The following is a 24,655-nucleotide window of genomic DNA, read 5'->3' as shown; positions in this document are numbered from 1 at the left end:
TAGGATGCGGCGTATTGAAAGACCCTTCCTTTATTAGGAAGCTTTCTTTTGCTCATACGAATTTCAGAGGATTAGAGCAATATTAAGGAAGATATGGAACACTTTACCCTTCACCAGCGTCTCTTTCGTTGTATGTGGAAGAAATCCGCTGTTAATAATTTCTAAATCAATCAAGTGTTTGTCCATTTGATGGAATAAATAAGGTCAATATAAAAGAATAGCAATAAAGCATCCCAGACACCGTCCAAGTGACTTACAGGTACCTCTCATCACTTCAGGACGATATTCCAGCCAAACCCTCATTACACCAGCAAAACCTGTATATGGAAAATGAAATTTGGGTGTATTATTTACTTCAATTATTTTTATATATTGACGATTGTGTTTGTTAACTTTTCCGATTTACAATATTTAGTTAGAAAAATCGATGTTAAAAAGTTCCAACCTCCTCCACCTTAAACTCTGACTGATCCCCTCCAGTGCATCAACTTTGAGAGCCTGAAATATTACTACCTTTGATCTGCGTATGTCAGAAAGTGGTGTATCTGTGAGGGATACTGCCAGTAGGAGGAAGACGATGAAGAGGAGGAAGGGTGGGAATAGGGTATCAGTGGGAGGATGAGGAGAAGGACGAAGAATAGGTAAGGTAGGAGAGGGTATCAGTGTAATGCAACCCCTGTAGTGATATCTATCATACTTTACACACACACACAGGACAGGTAATAAATCCACCTTTTGGGAAATGGTCTGGTCGGGATTGCATATTTTAACATGATACAATGGCCGTGTAGTGGCCTGCAAACCTTATAACTCTCCCCCTCTATTTACCGTCTTTTGTGATCTGTTCCAGGCTGTCTCTCGCAACTTGTGGTGGTTGCTGAGGTCCTCGGGGCTGTACATCGGGTGGTGAAGTACGTCATCGCTTACACAGACGCAGGAGGGACGGTCACCACCATCCTTTAACACACACACACAGAGACACACTCACACATTCTTCTGTTGACCTGACCGGCATGATGGGGCGAGGTGAGTAGCAGATGTTGTGTGTTTTCTGTCTCTCTCTTCGTTATTTCAATTTTCTCTCTCTTCCCCTTTATTTCATCCACTCCTTTTTTATGCCCTCTGTACACTTACCTATACCACCCCCACCCCCCCACCCACACACACACACACAAAGAAAACAAATAGAGAAACTTACCTTCCTGTTTTAAGCTCCACTAAAGAGGTACCTGCTTGCAAGGTGCTCAAGTTGCAATTGCAGGAGAGAGATCACATTGAGGAGGGCAAATGGGCCAGTGAGAGAGAGAAAGTTAGGGAAAATACCTTCCAGGAAATTACTTTCTCTCTCTTAATAGGAGAGAAAGTTAGAGTGGGATAGTTGAGGTGTTTTAATGTTTGATTGTTTATACATACATACATACATACATACATACATACACAGGTATTAGTACAAATATTCTATAACTATGGTGAGTGTTCAGAGAATATTACAAAAGGCTTAGAGAGAGAGAAACAGGGCACCATGACACAGGTCCGCCATGTCCGCTGCGCATTTGTCATGTTTGTGGTCATCTTCTCGGCACCTGTCATATACGTTGTCAACTATGAAGCCAAATTTCTTAAAACTTCTCATAGACTCTCAGAGATTTTCAAATATTTTAGAATTCAACTTTTTATTTATCGTTAAGTTTATTCATTCACTTTAATTATTTATTTAGTAGAGTTAATAACAGTGGAAGGCTTGTCTAGGCCGTTGTCCATATCCACGTATAAGAATAAAAAAAAATATTAAACCCTAGACTGGAACTGTGGCTCAAGAGTTATATAAATTTTTGGGTTCATTTAAACACAAAGAAAATTAATACAAATTATTATTTTACTAAATTTAAAGCCATAGTATAAACTTAACACTAACAAGTGCCAATTGATAGCATATCAATCATATGCTTTTAGTTCTGAAAAAAAGGTTTACACGTCACAGAAACAAATCAGGTGAATTACACAATATAGCACATTACAAAATAATATTTACCTCAATACCTCACAAACATAACACACACAGGTGTTCATTATACGTATTGCATGGATTTCTGGTTACACTCATATTTGAAAGAGAGTGACCTGCATTTGTTGATATGTTGCTTAAAGCTTCAAACTCCGAATACATGTAAAAAATAATAATTACTCACAAAAGTCCTCTACACTTTCTGCTGTAAATCTGTAAACTCACAACTATGACCGGGAACTAAGCAAACTCCTGAATGAAAATACTTCAGGAACATCAGCTTCACTCCTTAACATCCCAAATGTATCAGTAACAGGTTCTTATCACTCTTATTTTTGTTCCCTTAAGTTTACAGAATAATTCATGACTTTGTCCTAATAATGATAATTCACACTAATTAGTCTGTCTATCCATATCTTGTTATTCATAAATCTGTCATAATTATGGTAATTTACACTTTTCTATTTCACACAAATATCTCATCACTTTACTGTCAATCTCCTTTTTAGTCAATGAATCCCACAAGAAAAGCAAACACACTACTCTTTGCTGCCGAACACCAACAGAATTTCATATACATTACCCATCAACTCTCAATATATCACACAATTAACTCATATGACCTACAACACTTATTGGTTATTATTCATGCAACACATCACTACAAGTCTGGAAAAGCTCAAAATTACTAAGACTTTACAATTTTTTTTTAACCTAACTCTTTAAAATCTCTCACAGAACACAAGAAATGAAAGATTCACTTATTTTTCATTAATAACTCACATTCCCAGCAGATATTGTCCACTGCAAAACATAGTCAATTATGAAGCAGTGTTCCATAGTATTTTACACAGTTTCCTTGATTCTCCACCTCTGTTTGCAGTAAGTCTCAAAAGCTTTCATATAATACCAAGAATTAGTCCCAGTAACATAAAACAATCAATTTCAATGGAGAATCAACCTTAAGAAAATTCTCTCATGGATTCAATAGTGATACCAACCTCCTTTCAATGTCTTGTTTGTACACAACCAATTGATGAGACATTATTTGACTTTCCCTAACCTTGGCAACTCTTTATCATAGTTCCAGGATTTCACAGAACATCACTTCAGATATTGTTTACATAGCCACACACTCCAGATGAAATTAACACCAACTCCTTAACTTTCCTTACACCACAGGTACCAACTGGTTACCTACTACCTTAACTGCAAGTCCCAATCACTCCTTATATCCCACCTCTGTAAACCCAGTTAGCAAAGACTGGAATATTTCTCACAGTTCCCAGTTACATAGCCACTCACTGAATACCACCGTTACCAATACCTTAGACGCTTCTCTACTCGTCCAGCTGACTTATTATAATATTTCAACCAACTTAACTCCCTCGTTCAGATAATAATACTCAACCCGAGAAGTGCGGCGCATGTCTATAGAACTGATGCATTTAAAAACTCGCGCGAGGACTAAGTTCGGTGGCTATTATTCTGTAGGCCTCTCTATACCCTCTACCCTTCCTCTCAGTCACTAGTCATGAGGAAGTTGTGAGAGGATTGTGGGAGGATTGTGGGGAGGATTGTGGGGGGAGGGATTGTGGGGAGGATTGTGGGGAGGTTTGGGGAGGGGATTGTGGGGAGGAGGGATTGTGGGGAGGGGATTGTGGGGAGGGATTGTGGGGAGGGGGATTGTGGGAGGGATTGTGGGAGGAGTTGTGGGGGAGGGTATTGTGGGGAGTTGGGGAGGTTGTGGGGGAGGGGATTGTGGGGGAGGGATTGTGGGGGGAGAGTTGTGGGGGAGGATTGTGGGGAGAGTTGTGGGATTGGGGGTTGTGGGGGTTGGGGGGTTGTGGGGTTGTGGGGTTGTGGGGGTTGTGGGATTATTGGGGGATTGTGGGGAGGATTGTAGGGATTGTGGGGAGGGATTGTGGGGGAGGTTGTGGGATTGTGGGAGGTTGTGGGGAGGTTGTGGGGAGGGGGATTGTGGGGGAGGGATTGTGGGGAGGGGGCATTGTGGGGGAGGATTGTGGGAGGGGGATTTGGGGGTTGGGGTTGTGGGATTGTGGGGGATTATGGGGGATTGTGGGGGTTATCTCATAAAGGGTCAGTATGGAGACTGGATGTATGTCACACTCGGTGAGTGGTGAGGACAACCCCCTTCCGGTGTTACTAGTGTTGGTAAGAGGAAAGTTTAAAAAGCGCCTGCAAAGCGTAAACAAGCTACCATCTATTATTAGTGAGGAAAAATGTTCAACATAAGTGCAAAGTGTTAGAGGCAAGCAGGATGCGAGTGTGTATGGGTGAGGAAGAAGCCTGCATTATAAGCTGCTCCCTCTCCTGCGACACGTGCCTCACCCCGGCCTTGAAATCTGATTCGAGCTCTTATCTCTGTCAGACAGACCTTCCACGTATGTCTGGACCGTTGCTCGACCCTTGACATATTGGTGAGGTTACGTGCGTTACCACTGTACCACCAACACTCAAGTGGTTAACGTGTGAGGATCAAGTTGCTGTCGTAGCCTCAAGATACGTCTACAGCACATCCTACCTCCTATTTGTTCTGTTGTTTTGTTATTAAAAATTCTTTACTTCTCCTGTGGTGATGTAAGACTCGATCAAGCTCCCTCATGTAAGATCATTGACATGCCAACCAGCCTTCCGCCTCACGTCTCGGGAAGGTCAACAGCCATTATCTGTTAATAGAAGAAACTATTAGTGTTTTTGTTGAAGCGGCGGACAACATTATATTGAAACATTAAAGGCTTGCAGGATGTACCTAACAATCTAACACAAACTTAACCTTATTTAATCTTATCAACCTAACGTAGTCTAATATAATCTAAATTAACCGAACTAGCTCTTAACCTAATGTAACACAACCTAAATTCACAGTAACCCATTCTTTTATTGAAACCAGGGCTTATTTCTGTGTCCCATCAAAAATGGGGTCTATCAGAACTGGGGCCTATTGGAATAAATCAGGTCTGAGCTCGCAACTTCCTCCAAGAGTCAAACCTTCATGAGGACAGTAATTAAAAAAACACCATTGCTACCGGGTTCCTAACAGCTTTCCTCTGGGGTGACACATGGGTGAGACATATCTTACAACCATTGAACAAGGAACTGTACCATTTAACTTACGAGAGTAACACAGGGAGTTACTCAAGACAGTTTCCTTGGAGATAATTCACCAAACATCCTTTCATGTCTTATCAAGTTGTACAGTCTCCTTCACTAGTGCGTTTACAGGGCTTCATATAACATTCCACAGTCCCTTCACTAGTGCGTTTTCGGGGCTCGTCATATAAACATTCCACAAATCATTACATTGAGATATTTGTTTTTTAGTGTATATGTATATTATATGTATACCACGTATGTACTTCAGTATATACACATTATTTCTCTAGTCAGCAGCGTGTGGCAATACCCCCGTTTCATGTCACCACACGCTTAGATAATGTGCCTGGCGACATCTGGAAGCCGGGGTTAGCATACCACTTACCACATGTCGCCCGAGAGGTCAGAGGAGGCTCAGTTGACCCCAGTATAGGAGTGAAGGACTACTCTGCGCATGTAAGCGCACCCCTGTATATTTCGTTAATAAGAACCTACAGAACTCTACAGGTGTTTATGTCTGCTCCCAGAAGTTAGAACCAAGCACCCGAACATCTCCATGGGCAGCCAGTGAGTATCAAGTGACTGATTAAGTGGAAATAAGTGCGTTCGTAAAATCAAGGCCGGTAGACCTCCTCCGTCAACTCATTAATATCCGTCGCCATTGTCTCCCCCAAAAATTCGTTTGAATGACCAAATGGTTTTGGAGAGCAGTGTGCAGTGACCGCAATTTCCTCGTGAAGTGTCTTGGCGCTCCTCGTGTGTGTGTATTGTTAGCGTGTGTGTCTGTTTTAAAGGATTCCTGAAGGTGGAATATTGATATAGGGGCATTTGTGAAGAAGAGTCAGGCGACCGTCCGGGCCGCTCTGGAGGGCACCCACCCCACTGCTCACCCCCACCGCCCGGACTCTCCAAGGGCCCACCGCGCCTACACACGTCAATTCAACCCACGCACTCAACAAACTGACTGCGGTCATTCTTCATATATATTATATATATATATATATATATATATATATATATATATATATATATATATATATATATATATATATATATATATATATATATATATAGCAGTTATATATAAGTTACTTATCTGTGTATTCAATTAATTTTGTTGTCTCAGATCTGGTTGATGCGACGGGCTGACCGGTCAACACTGATTTGACATACAATATACAGATAAAGTAATTATACTCCGGGCCACACGCAGCGGTGTCCCTAGCGCCCGGATGAGTCAGACGGATGACAGCTCTACAGAGATGGATGACCAGTCAGTACACGTCGCCCCACCCTCTTCCAGCCACACCCCCCGACCCTCAGCCTCGTCCTCAAAAATAATTGCTCTGATGAAGCTTATGAGGGAGGAAATGCGTCAGGACGAAGCGAAAAGATATGCTGAGGACCACCAACGGAGATTGGAAGTTAACGAACGGTTTGCAGCTTTGATATCTAGCCTCACTGCTAGTCAAGCCCTTGGCCCTTCCACTACTCGGGTACCGACTGGCTCAGATACCTTGTCAATGCCCTCTACCAAAGTGGTTGTCCAACCCCCACCCACCTTGAAGCCTGATGAGACTTTCCAGACTTTTCGTGAGTGGCGGCGACGGTGGACTGATTATGCTACAATGGTGGATCTCCAGAGCTTGTCACAGCCTAAACAGCTCATTCAGCTACGTATGTGCCTGTCTCTGGGAATGCAGCATGTGTTGGAACATACGTTGCAAGTGCCCCCGACGTCTTTGTTGTCTGTAGAGGAGGTAATGGATGTTCTAGAACGGCACATCGAAGGTCAGCGGAATGAAGCTCTCCGCAGGAGGGAAGTGTTTAGCTGTACACAGATGGAGGGCGAGACTTTTGACGATTTCCATGTACGACTCAAGAGAGCCTCGGAAGAGATAGACATATGTCCCGGTAATCACCAGCAGTGTGAGGAGACCCAGTTGAAGCAGGTGATCCTGATGGGTGTTAAGGACGAGGAGCTTGTCCAACGCCTCACCTCCCGCGACTCTTCCTCTTCTCTTAAGGATGTGTTGACAATATGTCGCTCCTACGAGGCTGCCAGGTGTGCCACCTCTGCCATCCGAGCTCCCCCTACAGCTGTACGTGCTGTGTCCCGGTACAAGAAGAACAAGAAGTCTGCCCCAACGCCTACGCCCACCACGCCCACGCCCGGCTCCCTTTGCAACAGCTGTGGTAGGCAGCACGGAACACAGGTATGTCCAGCTGCTGAGTCTACCTGCAACAGTTGTGACAGCAAGGGCCACTGGTCACTTACAGTACGGTGCCCAGCCAAACGCGTCCAGTGCAATGTGTGTGGTCGTCTGGGCCACTACGACAAGTGTTGTCCGACCAACAAACCTAAGGGAAAGCGTCGGCGGAAGCAGCAGCGCCCTTCCACCAGTGAGGGCCGCCCACAGTCGCCAAATCAGAAGCACGACGACCCTGGACAACGCCCGACCCATATTAGGAAGGTGCACTCCCCCTCGCGTCCCAGGACCAAAGTTCCCCAGCACGTCAGAGTCATCGTGACCTACGGCAGTGTGTCATCCTGTCTCGAGATGCTGCCCGACACCGGCGCTGATGCTACAGTCATCGGCCCCCAGCATTTGCAATGTTTGGGGCTCTCTCCAAGCGATCTAGGACCGCCTCCCATGGACCTCCGCTTCACGGCAGATGGTTCACAGATGGCCCCTGCCCTAGGTTCACTCCAAGCACAGACCACCTTGGGCAACAGGTCGTGTCAAGCCTGGATTGACGTGCATAATGGTGTCCCAACTCCTTTGCTGTCCTACAGACATTGCCAAGAGTTGGCCATCATCTCCCAGGACTTCCCAACACCGATTCTCGAGGTAAAATACGCCAACAGGGTGCACGAAGGGAGCAGCAACTACCCTGCTGCCGCCCTACCCCTACCTCTGGCCAGTGACACCTCTCCTTCGGTAGTTGTCCCTGCTGCTTCACGTCTCCACGCCCTGGCTCGCCTCCACGACAGTCACTGTGGAGCCGAGGCCACCAAACGGCGTGCAAGACAGACTGTCTTCCGGCCTGGCATCGACCCCGACATCTCCAATGCTGTCCATGTGTGTAAGCCCCGCCAAGTACTACAACCCAGCCAGCAGCAGGAACCCTTCATGAGTGACGACAACCCCACCCGCCCCTTTGAGTCTGTGTCTGCCGACTTTTCTGTGTGTCAGGAGAGTCCTTCCTGGTTATCGTCGACCGTCTCTCTGGTTGGCCGGTTGTCATCAAGTGCGGTAATGACACGACGTCTGCCGCCACCATCAGTAAGTTCCGCCACTACTTCCGTTACGTGGGCGTTCCTGCGCGCCTGCGAACCAACGGAGGGCCCCAGTTCACAAGCCGGGACTTTGCCGCGTTCCTCGACCGATGGGTAGTCCGGCATGTGTTGTCACCGCCTCATTACCCGCAGTCCAACGGCCACGCTGAGGCTGCTGTCAAATCCCTGAAGCACCTCATCCTCAAAGTGGCCCCTTCTGGGAATATTGACTGCAAGGCCTTCGACCAGGGTCTCCTTGAGCTCCGCAACACACCCAATTACACCGGACGCTCCCCTGCCCAGGTCTTGTATGGACGCCCCCTCCGTTCTTGTGTCCCTGCTCACCCTCAATCCTTCTCCAAGGAGTGGCAGGCCAAGACAGAGGATTTTGATCGCCGAGCCGCCGAACGTATTCAAGACGTCGTCGCCCGCCACAACGACCACGCCCGTCCTCTCCCCAGGTTGAGTGTCGGCACCCAAGTCCGTGTCCAGGACCCGACCTCCCTACGTTGGGACAAAGTGGGCGTAGTCATGGGTCTCGGAAGGTCACGGGACTACCAGGTGCGGTTACCCAGCGGTCGGGTGTGGTGGAGGAACCGCTGTTTCCTCCGCCCCGTAAAGCATTGTAACGCATTCCGCTGACCCCGTCACCAGTGCTGAGTCCCATATCCCCCCCCAGTGATTAAGCCCCTCGACGCTCAGAACGGATCCACAGGAAAATGTCAGCTCAAGACTTTGGTATGAGCGTATAGGGGGAGGGGAGGTGTATGTATATTATGTATGTTGTATGTATACCATGTATGTACTTTATATATACACATTATTTCTCTAGTCAGTAGCGTGTGGCAATGCCCCTGTTTCATGTCACCACACACGCCGAGAGGTCAGAGTGAGGTCAGTTGACCCTAAAGGAGTGTAAGGACTACCTGCGCTTGTAAGCGCACCCCTGTATATTTCCGTTAATAAGAACCTACAGAACTCTACAGGTGTTTATGTTCGCTCCTGTAGTTGAACCAAGTACCCCGAACATCTCCAGTTTTAATATTGTTTTAATTTGATTCTATATTGTGTTTACTATTACGAGTTTCCCTCTGTCTAATGTAAACAAACACAGCGCTGCCACACTGCACAAAACCTAACGAGCCCCTGTAAACACACTAGTGAAAGGGACTGTACCTAGTGTGTAACTTAAATAAACCACACTAATTACTAAGTGATTTTTACCCTCAAGAACCTGCCACTTAAGAGTTCCAGAACTTAACTACAATAATTAAGTGTTATTATATGATATTATAAATCTACTGGAACTGGGGTCTATTAGAACTGGGGTCTATGAGAACTGGGGTCTATTAGAACTGGGGTCTATTAGAACTGGGGTCTATTAGAACTGGGGTCTATTAGAACTGGGGTCTATTAGAACTGGGGTCTATGAGAACTGGGGTCTATGAGAACTGGGGTCTATTAGAACTGGGGTCTATTAGAACTGGGGTCTATTAGAACTGGGGTCTATTAGAACTGGGGTCTATGAGAACTGGGGCCTATTTCAACTAAGGTTAATTAGGAGTAGGGCCTATATGAACTGAGGCTTATCAGAGCTGGGGCCCATTAGGACTGGTGTATATTATTAATGGTGCCCATTAGGACTGGGGCCCATTAGGACTGGGGCCCATTAGGACTGGGGCCCATTAGGACTGGGGCCCATTAGGACTAGGGCCCATTAGGACTGGGGCCCATTGGAACTGAAATCGAACTCAATCTCGCCTAACATGTCATCGATTACCAATTGCCAAGATCATGGAAAGACTTCGTGACACTGATTGTAAAATACGGCTGATTGGGGTCAATATTCGAGTCATAATCCCTGTTTTATGATTGGCTGATAGTGGGAACAACCGGCTTCAAGATTGACAGATACAATGATCAGTTTCCAATCCTTGCCGCTGATGTGAAATTCAATAATTTATCGCTATTTTATTTATTTTTAGACGTAAAGACAGTGACAGGCACACACATAAATATAAATGTAGAAAAGGTGAAACTGGGGTCTATTAGAACTGGGGTCTATTAGTACTGGGGTCTATTAGGACTGGGGTCTATTAGTACTGGGGTCTATTAGGACTGGGGTCTATTAGGGCTGGGGTCTATTAGAACTGGGGGTCTATTAGGATTGGGGTCTATTAGGACTGGTATCTATTAGGACTGGGGTCTATTAGGACTGGGGTCTATTAGGACTGGGGTCTATTAGGACTGGGGTCTATTAGGACTGGGGTCAATTAGGGCTGGGGTCTATTAGGACTGGGGTCAATTAGGACAAGGGTCTATTAGGATAGGGGTCTATTGGGACAGGAGTCTATTGGGACTTGGGGTCTATTAGGACTGGGGTCAATTAGGACTGGGGTCTATTAGGACTGGGTCATGATCGTCTATTAGGACTGGGGTCTATGGGACTGGATCTATTAGACTGGGATCTATTAGGACTGGGATCTATTAGGACTGTCTATTAGGACTGGGGTCTATAGGACTGGGGTCTATTAGGACTGGGGTCTATTAGAACTGGGGTCTATAGACTGGGGGTCTATTAGGACTGGGGTCTATTAGGACTGGGGTTCTAGACTGTCTATTAGGGTCTATTAGGACGGGGTCTATAGGACTGGGGCTCATTATACTGGGGTCTATTAGGACTGGGGTCTAGAGATCTGTTCATTAGACTGGGGTCTATTAGGATCTGTCTATTAGGACTGGGGTCCATAGACTGGGGTCTATTAGGACTGGGATCTATTAGGACTGGGATCTATGACTGGGGGTCTATTAGAATGGGATCTATTAGGACTGGGGTCTATTAGACTGGGGTCTATTAGGACTGGGGTCTATTAGGACTGGGGTCTATTAGACTGGGTCTATTAAATTGGGGTCTATTAGACTGGATCTATTAGGACTGGGATCTATTAGGACTGGGATCTATTAGGACTGGGGTCTATTAGGACTGGGGTCTATTAGACTGGGGTCTGTTAGGACTGGGGTCTATTAGACTGTGGATTCAGGACTGGGGTCTATTAGGACTGGGGTCCATTAGAACTGGGGTCTCATTAGGACTGGGGTCTATTAGGACTGGGGTCTATTAGGACTGGGGGTCTATTAGGACTGGGGTCTATTAGTACTGGGGTCTATTAGGACTGGGTCTATTAGGGACTGGGGTCTATTAGAACTGGGGTCTTAGGACTGGGGTCCAGGGACTGGGATCTATTAGGACTGGGGTCTATTAGGATCAGACTGGGGTCTATTAGGACTGGGGTCTATTAGGACTGGGGTCTATTAGATCGGCTCATTAGGACTGGGGTCTATTAGACTGGGGTCTATTAGGACTGGGGTCTATTAGGACTGGGGTCTATTAGAACTGGGGTATATTAGTACTGGGTCTATTAGGATCTATTAGGACTGGGATCTGCAGGACTGTCCATTAGGGACTGGGATCTATAGGACTGGGGTTCATAGGACTGGGGTCTATAGGACTGGGGTCATTAGGACTGGGGCTCTATAGAACTGGGGTCTATTAGACCGGGGGCCTATTAGGACTGGGATCTATTAGGACTGGGGTCTATTAGGACTGGGATCTTGGGACTGGGGTCTATTAGACTGGGGTCTATTAGGGATGGGGTCTATTAGACTGGGGTTCATTAGGACTGATCTATTGGGACTGGGGTCTATTAGGACTGGGGTCTATTAGGACTGGGGTCTATAGACTGGGGTCTATTAGGACTGGGATCTATTAGGACTGGGGTCTATTAGAACTGGGGTCTATTAGGACTGGGGTCTATTAGAACTGGGGTCTATTAGGATCTGTCTATTAGACTGGATCTATTAGAATGGGATCTATTAGGACTGGGATCTATTAGGAATGGGATCTATTAGACTGGGATCTATTAGGAATGGATCTATTAGGACTGGGATCTTAGGAATGGGGTCTATTAGACTGGGATCTATTAGGAATGGGATCTATTAGGACTGGGATCTATTAGAATGGGATCTACTGTAACTGGGACTTTAGGACTTGGGACCATTACCACTGGACCTTAACCACTAAGACCATTACCACGAAGACCATTACCGCTGGGGCTATTAATTAACAACCAACTAACACCCTTCCTTGTTATAACCAATACAACCTTTTTCTACACAAAAAAAACATAAAACGATGAAAAACTTGAAATAAAAACTATTAAAACTTAAATGGTATTTTTTTTTTTTTTTTTAGAATTTCATTTTAATAATACTGATTAGAATTTAATTTTACTTGTAGATTTTGTTGTCATTTTGTTGGCGAGACAATTTTCCACCAATTTTATTTCACCTGATGAATCAACACCCTAATGCAAACTTGGGGTATTTGGTTAGGTTTGGTTAGGTTAGGTTAAATTTAGTTATGTTTGGTTATGTCACGTTAGATTATGTTTGGTTAGGTTAAATTTAGTTATGTTTGGTTATGTCACGTTAGATTATGTTTGGTTTGGTTATGTTTGGTTAGTCACGTTAGATTATCTTTGGTTTGGTTAGGTTTAGTTATGTTTGGTTATGTCACGTTAGATTATGTTTGGTTTGGTTATGTTTGGTTATGTCACGTTAGATTATCTTGGTTTGTAGGTTTAGTTATGTTTGGTTATGTCACGTTAGATTATGTTTGGTTTGGTTATGTTTGGTTGTGTCCGTTAGATTATCTTTGGTTTGGTTAGGTTTAGTTATGTTTGTTATGTCGTTAGATTATGTTGGTTTGGTTAGTTTGGTTATGTCACGTTAGATTATCTTGGTTTGGTTAGGTTTAGTTATGTTTGGTTATGTCATTAGATTATGTTTGGTTTAGTTATGTTTGGTTATGTCGTTAGATTATCTTTGGTTTGGTTTGGTTTTAGTTGTTTGGTTATGTCACGTTAGATTATGTTTGGTTTGGTTATGTTTGGTTATGTCACGTTAGATTATCTTTGGTTTGGTTAGGTTTAGTTATGTTTGGTTATGTCACGTTAGATTATGTTTGGTTTAGTTATGTTTGGTTATGTCACGTTAGATTATCTTTGGTTTGGTTTGGTTTAGTTATGTTTGGTTATGTCACGTTAGATTATGTTTGGTTTGGTTATGTTTGGTTATGTCACGTTAGATTATCTTTGGTTTGGTAGGTTTAGTTATGTTTGGTTATGTCGCTAGATTATGTTTGGTTTAGTTATGTTTGGTTATGTCACGTTAGATTATCTTTGGTTTGGTTTGGTTTAGTTATGTTTGGTTATGTCACGTTAGATTATGTTTGGTTAGGTTAAATTTAGTTATGTTTGGTTATGTTACTTTAGATTATATTTGGTTTGGTTATGTTTGGTTGTCTTGTGGTATGTTAGGAGAGGTTAGATTATATTTGGTAAGGTTAGCTTATATTAGGGCAGATTAGCGTAAGGGTGATTAATCTTCAGGTGATCCCCTTAACTTCTAAACAAGGAAGAAAAAAATATAATGAACTTCAAAATAAAGACATAAATTACCTGTAGCCATTGGGAGTTAGCGGGTAATCGTCTGCTGCCGAACCTTCAGAGCTTGTAACGTGTTCTTGATCTTCCTAAATGGACTTCTTATCCTTCTTGCGTCTTCCTATAGGTTACTGATATCCCGACAGACGGACGGGACGTAGGCGACTGCTATATCGTCCCTGTGGGGGATATTTAAGCGGTTAACAATGGTCCAGGAGTGATGAAGGTCAACTGAGGGCTTGTTCTACCCAGCACGGAACAATGTCTTTAATGTTGAAAAACTACGCAGGAAGTGCTTCAAATTCTTATTTTCCAGGATTTACGAACTAATCTTACCTAACTAAATCTGACATAACTTGACCATAACTATACTAAAATTAGGTTAGGTTTTGTAAGGCACTATGGTCTGAAAAACAAATATTAACTCGACGATCCATATTCGTGGTTATAAGTTAACATTAAAAGTCGCATGACGTAACCATACCCTGGACATAATTTTCAACACACTGATAAATAGGTCACAGTAAAACCTAAACTCAAATAACATTTCATTTAACATAAAAATATTATATTAAAACACAAAAACAAATCAAATAAAGACACTATCAAATATAAAACAGAATATAACAGAATATAACAATGATAAACGATAATTAGACATTGGGATAAATAATAAAAATAAAAATACCTAATAATTTAGTAATACAAATTGTCTAATATTCACGAGAAAATAAAATCACACAAGACATTAAATCAAAACTTGTGTTAATTGTGAATAATACAGAAAACTTGTACAGAAGACGACAGAATATAAGGATAACTAAACTAAAATGAGGGAGACTTTATCAAACAGCATAAAAGTCAATTAAGTTAAGCTGAAATTTCTCCTCAGGCATAAAAAAAAATACATAATCAGCTTAAAATCTAACCAATTAAGCTAAGAATATCTCCCTGGCGTAAAAAAATAATCAGTCAGCTAAGCAAATCGAATCAGTTGCTTTAAATTGGTTCAACTTAAATAAAAAAGCAATAAAATCAGCTTAAAATTCAAACCAGTTCAGCTTTAATGTGTCCCCATGCATAGATAATTAAACCAGGTAACCAAAATATCTAATCAGTTATGTTAAGTCTTACTCTCAGGTGTAAAGGGAAATAATTACTTAATATATAAGACTTAATAGCACAGATATATTGAGCCAATAGATATCACTGAGCTTATAAATCCAATCCTTAAAACCATGATTGGATTCAGCTTATAAATCCAATCCTTAAAACCATGATTGATTTAGCTTATACAATTCTTAAAACCAGATTGATCCACTTATAAATCCAATCCTGAAACCATGATTGGATTCAGCTTATAAATCCAATCCTTAAAACTATGATTGGATTCAGTGGTATAAAAATCGAATCAATCAGCTTGGAAATCGAATCAGGTAATCCAAGAATATGTAGAAATAAGTCTACAAAATTCTACTGTTTTATGCTAAATAATTCTCACATAATCATAGGGACAAAAATTAGGTCCATACAGTTGAGGTTTAGAGGTACCATGCAGTGTCTGTTTGAGAATATATTAAACTGTAATGTGTGTTTGTTAGTCTGATGGGAATAAACTTATCATTAATATTGTTTTAGAATATTTTAAGGATAAGTTAAATATCTAGAAATAAAGTTACGGAAAAAATTAATTTCCTTTCTCGCTTTTACTTTCCTGTAGTTTCTCTCACCCTTTCTCTGGCCGACTTTCTTTGTGTGTCTTTTAATGCTGTTCCCCTTCCTCCTTTCCTCACTTTCTTCTTTTCTTTTCACCTTTCTTTCTCTCCTTGTCTTCTACTTTTCTCTCTTAATGCTTTCTTTTGACCGGTTTTACCTCCTACTTTCTCTTCCCTTCTGTTATCTCTTGCAGACTACTTTAATATTCATCAACTCTCTCTCTCTCTCTCTCTCCTCATCTTTCATCTGCTGAATTTTTCTCTTCCCATCATCCTCACCCTTCACTTTCCACCTTCACTACCTCTCACCTCATTTCACCCTCACTTCACCTCCCCACTCATCCATCTCTCTCTCCCCATTCATTGCTATCACTTCATCAATCATCATTTCTTATCGCTGTCTATACTCTTCTCTTCTTTCACCGCATTCTCTCTCTCTCTCTCTCTCTTGCTGAACCTGTACATACCTGTTTCCTCCCTCCCCACTTCTTCTTTCCTCCCCACTTCTTCTCCTCACCCTTCCTTCCTCACCCTTCCTTCCTCCTCATCTCCCTCCTCACTCTTCCCCTTCTCTCACCCTTCCTTCCTCCCCACCTCTCCTCCTCACCTCTCTTCCACCCTTCCCTTTCTCTCACTCTCCTCCCTCACTTTCTCTCCTCCCACCTCCTCCTCATTCTCTCCCTCTCATTCCTCTCCTCCCTCACTTCCCTCTCCCTCGCTGGACCTCCATATACACACATGGCGGCCTCACCGGAAGCTCAGACTCACAACTTTAAAATTTGGACGTGATCAATAAACCAGAATTGAGATTCTGAGAGAACTAAACATTACATTATCGGAAAGAGGGAGAGAGGGAGGGGGTGGAGAGGAGAGAGGGAGGGGGGGGTGAGAGGGAGAGAGGGGTGAGAGGGAGAGAGGGTGAGAAGGAGAGAGGGGTGAGAGGGAGAGAGAGGGAGTGAGAGGGGAGAGAGGAGTGTGGGGAGGGAGAGAGGGTGGAGAGGGAGAGAGGGTGAGAGGGGGTGAGGAGGGGGTGAGGGGAGGGGGGTGAGGGAGAGAGGGTGGGGAGAGGAGAGAGGGAGAGAGGAGGAGAGGAGGTGAGAGGGAGGGGGGGGTGAGAGGGAGAGAGAGGGTGAGAGGGAGCGAGGGGTGGAGAGGGGAGAGAGGGGTGAGAGGGGAGAGAGGGGAGGGGTGGAGGGAGAGAGGGAGGGGGGGGTGAGGGAGAGAGGAGAGGGAGAGAGGGAGGTGAGAGGGGAGAGAGGAAGAGAGGGGTGAGAGGGGAGAGGGAGGGGGAGAGAGGGTGAGAGGGAGAGAGGGTGAGAGGGAGAGAGGGTGAGAGGGAGAGAGGGTGAGAGGGAGAGAGGGGTGAGAGGGGAGAGGGTGAGGAGGGAGAGAGGGTGAGAGGGAGAGGGAGAGGGGAGGGGTGAGAGGGGGAGAGGGGGGGTGAGAGGGGGAGAGGGTGGGGAGGAAGAGGGGAGAGAGGGTGAGAGGAGGAGAGGGTGAGAGGGGTAGAGAGGAGGGGGAAGGAGGGAGAGAGGAGAGGGGGTGAGAGGGAGGGAGGGGAGAGGGAGGAGGAGAGGGGGGTGAGAGGGAGAGAGGGGAGGGGGGTGAGAGGGAGAGGAGGGTGAGAGGGAGAGGAGGGGGGTAAAAAGGGAGAAAGGGGTGAGAGGGAGAGAGGGGTGAGAGGGAGAGAAGGAGGGGGTGAGAGGGGAGGGGGTGAGGGAGGGGGTGGGAGAGGAGGGGGTGAGAGGGAGAGGGGTGGGGAGAGGGGAGAGGGGGTAAGAGGGGGGGAGAGGGGGTAAGAGGGAGAGAGGGAAGGGGTGGTGAGAGGGAGAGGAGGGTGAGAGGGAGGGAAGGAGAGGGAGAGGAGGGAGAGGGTGAGAGGGAGAAGGAGGGGGTGAGAGGGAGGGGGAGAGAGGGGAGAGGGGTGAGAGGGAGAGAGGGAGGGGGAGAGGGAAGGAGGGGAGGGGTGAGAGGGGGGGGGTGAGAGGGAGAGGAGGGTTAGAGGGAGAGGGAGAGGGGGGAGAGAGGGAGAGGGGTGAGAGGGGTGAGAGGGAGAGAAGGAGGGGGTGAGAGGAGAGGGAGGGTGAGGGGAGAGAGGGGTGAGAGAGGGGGGTGAGAGGAGAGGGGTGAGAGGAAGAGGGAGAGGGGGTGAGAGGAAGAGAGGGAGGGGGTGAAAGAAAGGGAGAGTGAGGTAGAGTAAGGGTGGCATGGAGGGAGGGTTGAGGGAGAAGGAGGGGAGAGTGAGGGAAAGGGTGAGAGACAGAGAGAGAGAGGAAAGGAGGTGAGAGGGAGACGAAGAGAGAATGGTAGAGTGAAAGAGAGGGAGATAGAAAGAGAAGGATGGATGGAGGGAAAACAATACAGGAAGGGAAAGCGAAAGAGGGAGGGAGAGAAGCAACGGAAGGAGAATAAAGAGAAGGAGGAAGAGTGAATGTTGAGAAAGGAAGAGGGAGAGAGGAAATAAGAGAAGATTAAATATGGATGGTGAGGGAGGGAAAGTGTGGAGAGAGAGAGAGAGAGAGAGAGAGAGAGAGAGAGAGAGAGAGAGAGAGATAAATCTACCATATCCCCTCCACCTCTCTCTCCTTTTCACTACAATTATTAACATCTATCTCAATTACACATACATTTAACCATACGCCCACAAACCACACACACACACACACAAAAAAAACTCAGATTAATTAAACCCTAAATCAACACACACAACTAACTCAACTTTCAACACAGGTAGGACATCTCATTAACCTACCTGAGAAAAGCATATTCATATTAATTAAAATCTATGTTGTATCTGACAAGTTCTTAATTGATCGTAATATTTGGGTTGAATGATGTGTGACTATATGCAAATGAGGTGTTTATATTTTACATGTGGGATTAGTTCTATGTGTGTGTGTGTGTGTGTGTGTGTGTGTGTGTGTGTGTGTCTTTTTAGTTGTATTTTTCCATATAGCACAGAATAAAACTAAGGTTTATCAGATAGATAGATAGATAGATAGATAGATAGATAGATAGATAGATAGATAGATAGATAGATAGATAGATAGATAGATAGATAGATAGATAGATAGACGAAAATTGATGAAAGAGAAGGAAAGAATATTAACGAGCAACTAAGCGAGAAGGAGGAGGAAGAAGGTGAAGACAGGAAATTAATAGGAAATTATGGTGTGTGTAAGAGAGAGAGAGGAGAGAGAGAGAGAGAGAGGAGAGAGAGGAGAGGAGAGAGAGGAGAGAGGAGAGAGAGAGAGAGAGAGAGAGAGAGAGAGAGAGAGAGAGAGATGATGATGAACCGAAATATATGAAGAGAGAAGCCACTGAGAGATACCATGTAGGGGAGGTTAGGGAAGGTTTGGGGTGGGGAGTGTGGGAGGGTGAGGGGAGGTGAGGGGAGGGGAGAAAAATTACACCATAAAAACATTAACTGTCAACCTTCCATGATTAAATATGATAAAAAAAAACCCATTAATTTCCAACCTTAAATGAATAAGATAAATAAAAAAAAAAAAATTAACCTCAGATAAAATTAATTAAAACAAAATAATAATAACCGGCAACACCTAATGAAAAATATATAATGAAAAAAACTACAATAAAAAAACATTAACTGCAAACCTCCCCAAATCCCAGCTGTATAATAAGAACGTGTGAGCTCGTGTGCATCAGTAAACATTAGGCGGGCGTCGTGGGGAGGCAGCAGCACCTCAGGACAAATTACACACGCTAGCACGCATACTGACCAACCTCATTCTGAGTCATATTCATTGTGTATTTGTTTAATCTATGTAGATATAGTATTAAGGTGATACAGGTGTTGAATATAGGTGCATAATTATACGAGGAAGGATATAGGTTTGGTTACTGTTTAAAATACAGGTGTAATTACAGGTAAAAGGTAGATATACTGTAGGTGTGGGGAATAGGTACAGAATATGTATACTGTAATAGGAATATGCAAGCACAGGTCCACTCTCTCTCTCTCTCTCTCTCTCCCTCTCATCCCACTCTCCTTCCTTCCTCCCTTCCTTCATACCTTCCACACCCCTTTTCACCCCTCCTTCTCCCCTCTCCCCCATCTTTTCCCCTATTACCCACCTACCTTTCCTCCTTCCCCTTCTCCTTCCCTCCCATCAACCTTCTCTTCCATCCCTCCCTCCTTCCTTCCCTCCCTCCCTCCTTCCCTCCCTCTCTCCTTCTCTCACCATTACCCAAACACCCACCATCTTCCATCGTCAGCCTCGGCAATACATCTTCAAACTCAGGGTGCTGACAGTCCACCCTGACGGCAGCTTTCAATAAGGGTGAAGATCCGGCCATGAGGAAGGGAGGGAGGGAGGGTTGTGTGTGTGTGTGTGTGTTTTAATCTCCCTTGAAATTCTGTCTTATTAGTCAACCATGATTATAGACGCCCTGTTAATTTTGTTTATTTTTTTCTTTTTCGTGGACCAAAATTCTTATACACTAAGAGTGGGAAAGATCTTGGGCATTTCAGTGTGTGTGTGTGTGTGTGTGTGTGTGTGTGTGTGTGTGTGTGTGTGTGTGTGTGTGTGTGTGTGTGCGTGTGTGTGTGCTTGTAAGATCTGTCTAATTAATTATTAATCGATATATCTCTCTCTCTCTGTCTGTCTGTCTCTCTCTCTATATATATATACCTCTTCCTTTCTACCTTTTCCTTCTTTCTCTCTTTCTCTCTCTACCTCCCATTCACCTTCCATCCACCCCACTCTAACCTTCCCTCTCTACCCCCCACCATCCCTCTCCTCACCAACTACACACAACTCTGGCAGGTAAAGCCCCAAGCACTAACTTCTCACACTATTTTAGAGAGCTTCTGTAAACACGACGTATTTACACCTCTTTTACACCTCTCTCACACCTCTCTCACACCTCTCTTACACCTCTTTTACACCTCTCTTACACCTGTCTTACACCTGTCTTACACCTTAATTATTTTTTTTTCTGTCTCTTTAAGTGTCACACCTGTAAGCTTAAGGGGTAATGGGGAGAGCGTGTTGGTTAGTTGGTTCCCAGTTCTAATGGATCTTAATGTTAATGGTAAGTGTTAATGAGTCCCAGTGTTAATGGGTTCTAGTGCTAATGGGTCCCAGTGTTAATGGGTTCTAGTACTAATGGGTCACAGTGTTAATGGGTTCTAGTACTAATGGTTCCCCGTGTTAATGGGTTCTAGTACTAATGGGTCACAGTGTTAATGGGTTCTAGTACTAATGGTTCCCAGTGTTAATGGGTTCTAGTGCTAATGGATCCCAGTGTTAATGGGTTCTAGTACTAATGGGTCCCAGTGTTAATGGGTTCTAGTGCTAATGGGTCCCAGTGTTAATGGGTTCTAGTGCTAATGGGTCCCAGTGTTAATGGGTTTTAGTACTAATGGGTCACAGTGTTAATGGGTTCTAGTACTAATGGTTCCCAGTGTTAATGGGTCCCAGTGTTAATGGGTTCTAATACGAATGGGTCCCAGTGTTAATGGGTTCTACTGCTAACGGACCCCAAAATAACTCCAATTTCCCTCTATTATTTAAAAAAATATTTGGGAGCCATTTTCTGCCTCTATTAACAAAAGCTAAAAAGAGAGAGAATTTTCTGCCTAATATATAAAAAGGGTTAGAAAAAGGCCCACAATGACTAAGAAAAAGGCCCATTTCACCAATCTACTTCATTCTGGGTCACTTCCTACTCACAAAGGCTAAAAAAAACGGCCCATTTAACCAATCTACTTCATTCTGGGTCAATTCCTATTCACAAAGGCTAAAAAAAGGCCCCTTTAACCAATCTACTTCATTCTGAGTCACTTCCTACTCTCAAAGGCTAAAAAAGGCCCCTTTGACCAATCTACTTCATTCTGAGTCACTTCCTACTCTCAAAGGCTAAAAAAGGCCCCTTTAACCAATCTACTTCATTCTGAGTCACTTCCTACTCTCAAAGGCTAAAAGCCCCTTTAACCAATCTACTTCATTCTGAGTCACTTCCTACTCTCAAAGGCTAAAAAAGGCCCCTTTAACCAATCTACTTCATTCTGAGTCACTTCCTACTCTCAAAGGCTAAAAGAATGCCAATCACTCTACACTATTTTCGGTCATTTTCTGCACGCAAAGGCTGATAAAAGCTCTTTATTCACTCAACCTCCATCTCCACAACGTCCAGCTAACATATCCACAGATAACTTCTACCATTTTGTTGTCAGGGTTTAAGTTGCAAATCAATGCGGATAAATTTGCTACACCTGCCCACATTGACGTCGTGAGCCCACTGTGTTGCATGTTGAGTTGACTTCTGGCGTGCAATAAAATGAGGGTATTACTCGACTTTGTGTAGGAGTGGGAGGAGAGGTGTGAGAGAGGGGAGGGTGAGAGGAAGGGAGGGGAGGGAAGGAGGGTGAGAGGAAGGGAGGGGAGGGAAGGAGGGTGAGAGGAAGGGAGGGGAGGGAAGGAGGGTGAGGGGAAGGGAGGCAGAGGAAGGAGAAAAAGGGGGTGAGGGGAAGGGAGTGTGACAGGAAGGGAAGAAAAGGGGGTGAGAGGAATGGAGTGTGAGAGGGAGGCAGGAAGGGAAGGGTAAGAGGAAGGGAAGAAGTGTCTTTTTCACCGATAAGATTCATTTTTCTTCTCGCAAATTATCTCCTCTGAAGAGGTTTTGATTATTCCGATCTTCCTCTTCCTTATCCTTATCTTCCTCCTTCTTCTTCTTTTCCCTATCTTCCTCCTCCCTTCTCCCCCCCCCTTCCTTTTTCTCGTCCTCTCTCTCCTTCTCCTCCCTTTTCCCTCCTCCTCTCTCCTCTTCCTTCTTTCTCCTTCTGTTCCTCGACACTCCTCCTCCTCCTCCTCCTCCTTCCCCCTCCCCCCCTCCCGAGGTAGATAGCTAAAATAAATTATATTTTCTCGTCCAGCTGATGGGAGGAAGTGGGAGGAGGGAGAGGTGGAGGGGGGAGAAAGGGGGGAGGGGGGAGAAAGGGGGGATAGGGGAAGAGGGGGGAGTGGGGGAGAAGAGAGAAGGGAAAGAGTAGATGGGAAGAAAAAAAAAGAGAGGAAAGGAGAGGGAAGAGAGAAGAGAGGAAAGGGGAAGAGGAAGGAGAGAAGCAATTCACATTTAGTCTATCTTTTTATAAGTGCCAGCACGAGCAATCACCATAGCCTGGCACTTTCATCCACCCTTGCAATGAAACCATCAAGTCAACTATAGGCAGACGAACCTTCTCTCGTGTGTGTGTGTGTGTGTGTGTGTGTGTGTGTGTAAGTCAATTCATTATGTACATATTTACCTACATTTAATCAGCCTTTACTTTCTTAATCAATAATAATTTTCACCATGAGGAATATTTTTTTTCCCACCTCACCTTAACCACTCCATATTACATAACGGTACATTAACCCAATACTTTAGTCTATCCTGAAATTTCAAATCATTATCCATTTTCTCTTATCAATCGATTTCTCGTTTTCTATAAATTTTTTCCCAACTTCTAATTAGATTTTCGACAATAAACAGACTGGAGTTTGTTTTTCTGTACTTTTTGGGTCAAAGTTTGGGTGAAAGTGTCAAGGTAGTTTGATTCAAGTTTATCTTAACGCTTAACTTGTGGGAGTCGAGGTTTAGAGAGAGAGAGAGAGAGAGAGAGAGAGAGAGAGAGATTCAGTTCAGGTAGTGTACTGTGTATCTCTCACCTAGACGATGCGATCTAATTACAAAGAAGGCAATTTTCACCTGAGGAGGCGGAGGAGGAGGAAGTGTTAACCTTATTAATATTGAGTACTATACTCTCTCTCTCTCTCTCTCTCTCTCTCTCTCTCTCTCATCAAACAAACAAACACAAATATCACTGTACATCTTGAAGTAACAGGAAGAGAGATAAATGAAGAGGGGGAGCATAATAAACGATAATAAATGACGTAGACAGAGACAAATGGCGTCACTCAAGGGGAGAGACTGTAGCAAGAGCCAGTGAAGAGAGGTGGTACAATATTAAGAGGGTGAGAGGGAGGGGGAGTGGGGGGGTGATGGTGAGGGGCGTGGAGGAAAGGCGAGAGAAATAGAGGGTGGGGGTTACGGTGAGGTAGGAGGGGGGAGGGGAGAGGGGAGGTGGGGAGGGGAGGGGGAGAGGGAGGAGGGAGAGGGGGAGTGTGGGATAGGGGGGGGGGAGAAGGGAGTGTGGGGAGAAGGTGAGAAAAGTGGAGGGTAAAGAGAGTAGGAGGAGGTAGAAATGAAAAGAGAAAGAGAGAGGGAATTTGGTCGGTTAGCCAGCTGTGTCTCTTCCCTTGAAGTCCATATCTCTCTCGGAGAACAATCACTTGATAATGGTCTCTATCTCTTTTATCTAACAGTTTGAGAGAGAAGGATAGAGTTTACTGCTCAGGAAAATTTTATTTGAAGTGAGAGAAAAAAAGAGATTTGGATGAAAGATCAAGAAAATGTACGAGAGAGAGAGAGAGAGAGAGAGAGAGAGAGAGAGAGAGAGAGAGAGAGAGAGAGAGAGAGAGAGGCGGGCAACACCCCCCCACCACACCACACAGCTTCAGGGTAACTGCGCCACACACGCCCGGCTTGATTATTTCATACCTGGAGAGTTGCCACTTTATTCTCCCCTAAATCCCTCTGATGTTTATTCACTCCCCTTCAATATCCCCTTTACAGTACATTAATACCCTTGTACTTCCACTATAATCAACCTTAGTGTTCCTGTCTAAAAGGTAAAAAAATACAAGAATAATTAAATTTTTTTGAAGATTAGTTAGTTACTCCTTTAACATCATAGAAAATGGAACTGATTATAAATATTAGAGAATCGTCGACTATATTTTCGTGTTTGAAAGGTCATAACTTCATCAATTATGGTCGGAATTGACTGAAAATTTGAGAGATTTTAGATCTTATTAACAGATAGATTTGGTTAAAATTAAGTTATAATCTATATTTATTTAAGTGATTTTATGAATAATGAATTAAGGCAGAGAGAAAAGTGCTTGGATAAATATACAGACATAAGCCGACAGATGGAAGTGCAGACAGACAGACAGACAGACAG

General features: G+C 44.3%; 1 protein-coding gene across 1 annotated transcript in view; it reads left to right on the top strand.

The window, feature by feature from the left end:
• The first annotated feature begins 739 nt into the window (after positions 1–739).
• Positions 740–24,655, top strand: part of LOC121870847 (5-hydroxytryptamine receptor-like) — a 95,969-nt gene continuing 72,053 nt past the window's right edge. The window contains exon 1 of the mRNA XM_042372817.1: positions 740–1,026. Within this exon, the coding sequence (XP_042228751.1) occupies positions 1,014–1,026 (13 nt within the window). The 5' untranslated portion in view covers positions 740–1,013. The remainder of the gene's footprint in view (positions 1,027–24,655) is intronic.

This window comes from Homarus americanus, unplaced genomic scaffold (genome assembly GCF_018991925.1).
Source record: "Homarus americanus isolate GMGI-L3 unplaced genomic scaffold, GMGI_Hamer_2.0 scaffold21823, whole genome shotgun sequence".
Classification (NCBI taxonomy): domain Eukaryota; kingdom Metazoa; phylum Arthropoda; class Malacostraca; order Decapoda; family Nephropidae; genus Homarus; species Homarus americanus.
The sequence above is the reverse complement of the archived record's forward strand: the minus strand, read 5'-3'. Positions and strand labels throughout refer to the sequence as shown.